This window comes from Cynara cardunculus (assembly GCF_001531365.2).
Source record: "Cynara cardunculus var. scolymus isolate 2C chromosome LG 15, CcrdV1, whole genome shotgun sequence".
Lineage (NCBI taxonomy): Eukaryota > Viridiplantae > Streptophyta > Magnoliopsida > Asterales > Asteraceae > Cynara > Cynara cardunculus.
This window is the reverse complement of record NC_037542.1, coordinates 4,635,135-4,642,617: the sequence shown is the minus strand read 5'-3', so window position 1 is coordinate 4,642,617 and position 7,483 is coordinate 4,635,135. Positions and strand designations below refer to the sequence as shown.

General features: G+C 36.7%; 1 protein-coding gene across 1 annotated transcript; it reads left to right on the top strand.

Moving 5' to 3' along the window:
- The first annotated feature begins 707 nt into the window (after positions 1 to 707).
- LOC112528035 (microtubule-associated protein 70-1-like) lies at positions 708 to 6,501 on the top strand. Its single transcript, XM_025138927.1, has 11 exons — positions 708 to 1,200; positions 1,318 to 1,403; positions 2,495 to 2,560; positions 2,650 to 2,820; positions 2,920 to 3,090; positions 3,235 to 3,390; positions 3,495 to 3,641; positions 3,754 to 3,825; positions 3,913 to 4,380; positions 4,903 to 5,090; positions 6,077 to 6,501. The coding sequence occupies exons 1-11, from the start codon at positions 918 to 920 to the stop codon at positions 6,114 to 6,116; spliced, it is 1,848 nt and encodes a 615-aa protein (XP_024994695.1). The 5' UTR covers positions 708 to 917; the 3' UTR covers positions 6,117 to 6,501.
- Positions 6,502 to 7,483: the final 982 nt, after the last annotated feature.

Here is a 7,483-nt window from a genome sequence, read left to right as displayed (position 1 = left end):
TGGATTTTAAACTGTCATACAATTTTTTTCATCGATAGTCTGTAATTGGAACCATAACTCTTATTTATTCAAATTGTATTAATATGTAAAGACCAAGTGTAACCTATATCATCGTTAAATCTTATCTTATAAAACCAGTGAAACTTCAAAATCGTTAAAATTCATGACTCCTGCCGCATTGTGCGGGTACACAACTAGTATTTATTAAATAACATGTAAAATATCTAAATATTAAAATTAAAAATATAGTGTTTAATAAAAACTAGTAGATTCTATAATACAATAATTTTGAAAGTACAATGATGTAGTAAGAAAGTCACATCACCATAATATATGTGGACAACCTAAGTGGACAATGAGGTGACATGAAAACCTAATATAATAGGTAAATTTAAATCAAAATGTTACTCAATGCTATAATAAGTAAATTTTTCAAAATACAATGTTCTAATAAAAAATAATTTAAAAATATATTATTATAATAAAAAAACTAAAAACACAATATTATAATAAAGAAATTTATGAAAAAAATTGCTCTTTTATACATTTTGTCCGTTAATAAATTAGTAAATAAAAATAAAAATTGTATTCCTAGACTGCATTATGTAAAAGAATAATAATTGGCATCGGCATGTAGAATATTTAAATGGGTTTTTATAAGAGAGAGAAAACTCCATTGCTTCCCACACTCTTGTAGAGAGAGAAAGCAGTTGTGAGATCTGAGAGACGATTGAATTGAGTCCAATCTAGAGAGAGAAAACAAGCATTTCATAGTTGACGCGCTCTGTCTCTTTCTATCCAGTATACTCTAAAATCTGTATACAGACATACATAGTGGATGTGTGTTTCAGAAACCCTAGAGGATAAACGCTTTGATTTCGAGCTGATTGATGTGTGATTGACTTCAGATCCGAGTGATGGAGGGCGTATCCGGCTATGGTGGTGTGGTGGGAATGACGGACATGCCGGAGATGTTACACGGAGGGGAGTACAGCGGCGGCAATGTACGGCATCCGATGGTTGAGACGACGCCGTTGACGGTGTCGGGATCTTTTAAGGAAGGGGGAAGGTCTTCGGGTATGACTAGTCGTAGGAGAGGTTCGAGGAGGCCGAGCTTAGACACTGATGATTTTATGAATCTGCTCCACGGCTCGGATCCGGTGAAGCTCGAGCTCAATCGGTTGGAAAATGAAGTTAGAGGTGAGTAATGTGAATTGATCTTTATGGACTAGTTAACCTTTTAGTTGGTTGATTTGATATACTTTTTGATATTTTGTGCACGCTCACCGGCGGGGTATTCGTTTGACTTTTCTGCAGATAAGGATCGAGAATTGAACGAAGCTCAAGCAGAGATCAAGGCGCTCAGGCTGTCTGAACGCCTAAGAGAAAAAGCTGTTGAAGAGGTTATAATTTTGCTTATCATTTTGTATGCATTTTCTAATTGTATTGGACACAATGTGGAGTTTACTTGATATGCCAGACAATTTGAATGTAAATGCTTGCTGGCTTCAGCTTCTTGTGTCGATTTTACAGTGCCAATCCCCCCTTTATAAATTAGCTTGCATGATGTTAGCTTCTTTTTTCTTATATTCAATTCCTTATATTCATCATACACATAGTTGTCCGCTGGATATTGATTTGCTACTCTATTTTCTTTCGTTTATAACTTGCGATAGGGTCCTACTTCTTGTTATTGATTCTTATATGGGCATATGTTTTTGAAATGTTAATCTTGTTTATAGAGAAAAAGTCTTGCGATGTCATTTTGTTGGTGGAGTTGAAGGTTTGTTATAATGTATATAATGAGTTAGATATTGTGCATGCTTTTGGTGCTATCAATTTTCTATTTGGTGTTAGTTTGTGGATTTAGATATAATGTACCTCTTCGACTGGTCCAGCTTCCAATTATCATTTTCTTTCTGTGTTCTTGGGATGACACGTACACCTTTTAAACCACCTTACCTTTCTCTTTTTTCACTTTCTTTCTATCTGAACTTGTACAAACCTTTTCTCTGTGGTGGTGAGCTGGTTGTTGCCTATCAGCTCAAGTCTGTGCCAGAAGACAATTTTTGCACTCAGTTTGTATTACCACGTAAAAGGAGTTTGTTTCTGCAGTCTGCGCTTGAGTAAGATGCTTTGCAAACATTGCCCTTTTGTTCTTTTAGAATTGGGGAATTTGTTCCCTTTCCCATTTGTGTGTTTGATAAACATTTTATTGGGGATGACAAGATAAAAGCACTAAACCAGTGGTTGTGATCTATCTACTCTTTTAAACCCTAACATGCTCACTTTGTTTCCTAGATTTATTAGGAATGCTAAAATTAAGATTTGACAGGCTAGGTGTTGCCACATTAGTCTTGTGAAAATTTATTTTATAATCACATAATGTTGTTACATATTGTTTGTTGTGTTCTTTTGCCCTTTTTCTCTTGTAAATCATATTTATAGTTGGAGTTTAATCTGACAAACTCTTGCTTTTCTGTGCATACCTCAGCTAACTGAAGAATTGACGAAGGTGGATGAGAAGCTGAAGTTGATGGAATCTCTTCTAGATAGCAAAGTATTCACTAAAGCACTTCTATCTCTGCTGCTTCTTTATTCTTTCCATTGTAGCATCAAATATGATAGATGTACTTTTTGGCTATGTAGAATCTTGAAATCAAGAAAATCAATGATGAGAAAAAAGCATCTATGGCGGCTCAGTTTGCAGCAGAAGCCACTCTACGAAGGGTTCATGCTGCTCAAAAAGACGATGACATGCCTCCAATTGAAGCGATCCTTGCACCATTAGAAGCTGAGCTGAAGCTTGCTCGACAAGAGGTTGGCTTCTATGTGGTTATTGATAATGCCCGTCAAATTATTGCTCAATTGACTATGAAAGATTGAACTTATATATTGTTGGCTTTATTTGGCTTTCAGATTGCTAAGCTGCAGGACGACAATAAAGCATTAGATCGACTGACTAAGTCAAAAGAGGCTGCTCTACTTGAAGCTGAGAGAACCGTACAGGTTGCCTTGGCGAAGGCTTCAATGGTAGATGATCTTCAAAATAAGAACCAGGAGTTGATGAAGCAGATAGAAATTTGCCAGGTATGGTGGTTTTATGTCTTCTATCATTGAGGCTTTTAAGTTTGAATAAAGGGTTTTGTCCCCTTTTTCCAAAAAAGAGGCTTTTAATTGGTCGTTCTGATTTCCGTATACATGATACTTGTTATGCTTATTTTTTATCATCAGGAGGAAAATAAAATTTTGGATAAAATGCATCGCCAAAAAGTTGCTGAGGTTGAAAAACTTACCCAAACTGTACGTGAGCTTGAAGAGGCTGTTCTTGCTGGTGGTGCGGCTGCAAATGCTGTGAGGGATTACCAACGGAAAGTTCAAGAGATGAATGTAAATGCCATACAATTCCATCCTTATAGTTGACTAATTTTCATCATCATGGGATATTCTTTGGTCAAATGCTATTAACTAATTTGTTGATTTTAACCATATAGGAGGAACGAAAAACTTTGGATCGAGAGCTAGCACGTGCAAAAGTTACAGCAAATAGAGTGGCAACGGTTGTAGCCAATGAATGGAAAGATGCTAATGACAAAGTGATGCCAGTAAAACAATGGCTTGAAGAAAGGAGGTTCTTGCAGGTATAGGATATTTCTCGAGTATGAGCTTATAGTATTTCTGTTAACAAGCATTTATTTTTGTTAGGTATAGGCTGACCAATTTCTAAGCATACGTCTATTCTTTTGTTGACAGGGTGAGATGCAACAACTGCGAGACAAGTTAGCGATAACCGAGCGTGCAGCAAAGTCTGAAGCACAATTGAAAGTATTCTTTCTGTAAATGATTGTTTTTCTTGACCATGGTCTTTCAGTTCTTATGAAGCTAACTTTATTTCTTTCCATAACAATATAGGAAAAATTTCAACTGCGACTCAGAGTACTGGAAGACACTTTGAGATCGCCAAACTCTCTTGCACCTTCACGTCGCCAGTCTCTAGGTGGAGCTGATAACTTCTCCAAGCTGGCTTCAAATGGAATTTTACCCAAGAGATCACCATCTTTTCAGATAAGGTCGACACTTTCATCTGGTTCCAGTTCAGTCTTGAGGCATGCGAAAGGTACATCAAAATCGTTTGATGGTGGTACACGGGCACTTGACAGGAGTAAACTTACTTCGAATGGAAGTGGCAGTCCTACTTTTAACCTTGCCAAGGAGATTGAGATCCCTAGTGATGAAAAACCCAGTGGCTCCTCAGGCACTGAAATTGAGGATGCTGTGCCAGGACTATTGTATGATTTGCTTCAGAAAGAGGTGGTTGCTTTGAGGAAATCTGGTCATGAAAAGGATCAAAGCATAAAAGACAAGGATGATGCAATTGAGGTTAATGTCTTTTTTTTAGGTGTTCCTTTTGGCTGCTTTTGGTTCGTGGGACTGGACAGGACAGTACAAAACTCACTGTCCCACGTTTTGCTTGACATGGGACATGACAAGTGAGTCAAAAACTCATTGTCTCACGTTTGACATGACATGAGACAAGGACCGGGATTGGGTGGGACAAAAAGGCTTTTTTTGTTCCACCAAAACAGGTGGAACAAAATGGACAAGAATGGGACAGAAACTAAAAAATTACTAATCTACCCTCATTTGATGTAATATGGTATTTGTTTTAATGGTCACCACCATCGCCCACCACTACTTCCACCACATTGGCCACAACTACCTCCACCATTGTTGGCCTGGTCGTACCAAACACCAGACAGACATGAGACAACTTGTCCAGTCTTGCTCTGACCAGTCCTACTCTCTTTTCCTGTCCAGTCCAGTCCAATCATGTCTGCCTACCAAACACTATCTTAATAAGAAGTTATTGGTTCATTATTTGGATTCTAATAATGCTTTCAGATGTTAGCCAAGAAAGTTGACACTTTAACCAAGGCTATGGAGGTTGAGGCCAAAAAAATGAGAAGGGAGGTTGCTGCAATGGAGAAGGAGGTAGCTGCTATGCGTGTTGACAAAGAACAGGACAATAGGGCTAAGCGGTTTGGGAATTCCAAGGGTGCTGTGAACAGCTCTCAGCTACTTCCGGCTAGGTCTGTTCTATCTTTCTTTGTTTTCCATATATGTGCATCTTCTGTTCTTTTTTAGTTCTTTGAATGATTGCATGTGTATATCAATTATTGCCATGCATGTGTCATGACATGTGAATATGAACATTCTATGTGCTGTTTATCACTGATGGAAAAAGCATATAGTTCATGTGCTTTTCAATCTAACATCATTTGAGCCTTTGACGAAAGCTTTATCATGGGGTTGATATTTCTAAAACTACTTTTGTTTCAGCATATTAAATGAGTCCTTACTTCATAATTTAACAAAGAAAAAGACTTGTTTACTTTGACATGAACGAGTGATAGGATGGTTATCATGTGGTATACGCCACATTGTCTATAAGTGCACTCCTCCTGGCCATCTAAAATAAAAATTAAATTAGGGCTGGTTTCTAAATATGCTTAACTTTGAAGCTGTTTGAACACCTGACTTATGATGGATGGAATATCAAATAATCAGCTTGGCGATTTGTCAAAGTTGACATTCATCTGGTTTAATTTGATATAGTGTCTTTCAGAAATACATGCACATCCATTCAAAGTTGTTGTATATATATATATACACACTATTACATAGTAACTGGTATATTTGAATGAATGTGATCAAGGTAGCTTTAAATTTGGAACAAAACAATAATGGCTTAGCAGAATCAGGTTCGTGAATGATTTTAGAATTTTATGCAAACTTTAGGTTCTCAACTATGTTCCTCTTGAATTAAGACGCTAAATTCAGTTGGAAATGATTCAATAGCATTATATAAACAAACAAACTGTATCATTCTGAAGACGATAGCATAATAAGATACAAGAACGCCATTTTGTAGCTGATGACTTGCCTTGGCAAAGTTAGGTACAGCTAATGGAATATCTTTCAATGTTCTCTTGACTTATGCAACCCCCCCCCCCCCCTTCCCAAAATAAATAAATAATGCAGCAGTATCTGATGAGTATATGTATGTTGTATGCAGGAATGTAGCACGGGGTGGGTTGACACGCAGCACTCAATGACATGAAAAAGACCATGTGTATTGGTGGTGTTTTTACTATTTTACCCTTTAACGTGATGGATGATTATATATAAGTAGCATACGAATGATACCTTTATGTCGTTGTGAGTAGCGTAAAGAAAGATGAAAAGAGAGGAGACGAAGAAAAGGGCATTCCTTGCGACTGACAAGACAATTTGTTAGAAGAAATGAGCAGTGGATGGAGATTGCTAACCATTTTCGTTTTTCGCAGTTGTTTGTGTGTTTTGTTGTATAGGGTAGCAGCTATCTTAATTACTACTTTTGGTTCTATAGTTTGTATCTGCATAAGCATAGTGTGATTGTGGCCCGAGTTTGTTAATATTTGGTGTAATCAGATTCAGATGGAAGAAAATTCGAGTTCATTATTCGTGTTTATGTTTTTTCATAGATGAATGGACCGTTTTTTAATTAGGAGGGGCGGTTTTGGAAAAAAAAACTTGGTTTTTTACATAAATATCTATCTAAATAAGTCACTTTCTATATACCATCAAGAAGTGATGGTGTGATGAAACTTTTGAAGTTGATGGCTTATGCAATAATCATCATTTCTCCGCTTGTTCTCTTATCATGGGATGTGTTGTTAGATCTTCCAGATATGAGGAGATGGTCAAAGAGTGACATCTGATTTTTCAAAGAAGAAAGATTATATTTTAAAAAATGAGAAGGTTTGGATAGAGAGCCATTGTCATTGGTTGTGGAGGACATTTCAGATTTTGTTTATGAGATCAAACAAACCGTTTTGGTATCACTTGTTGGTCCTGAAAAGTAATGAATTACACAAGATGTGTTTGTAGAAAGAGGGGCCTTGAATACAAACACAATATATATTCATTTTTTAATTCTATATTTTATATTAAAACAAAGAATTATAGATTGTTTCGGAAGCTAGGAAGGTAAGACATGTGATCTTAAACAATTTGACTGATGACAAATTTGTTAACATTGAAAGCGTGAGGGAAGAAGATACTCTTTTAGATCCGAAGGACTAAGATAGTTCTTCAGATTCTGATGCTGATTTTGCCTTAGAAACTATTACATAGAAGTTCTTTCAAAACGGACGAGTAACAATAAATGACAAGGGTGACCTTTTATAGCCACCATTGCATTAAATGCTCCTGTCCAACTTTAACATGTGTCTTCGTCTGATTTGCTCATCCATACATACTTGTACTCTTCCTTTCAGTCTTTTGTGGTTGATGTAGACGCTTGTTATCCTATTCTATCCTTTTGTATATCGAGGGAACAATAAAGGAAGTATGCTACTAATAAAATACTGTAAAGAACTTACTTTGTCTGACATGTTATGCATGTTCCTACACCAAGATGAGTGTTGGAAGAGTTGGTGAG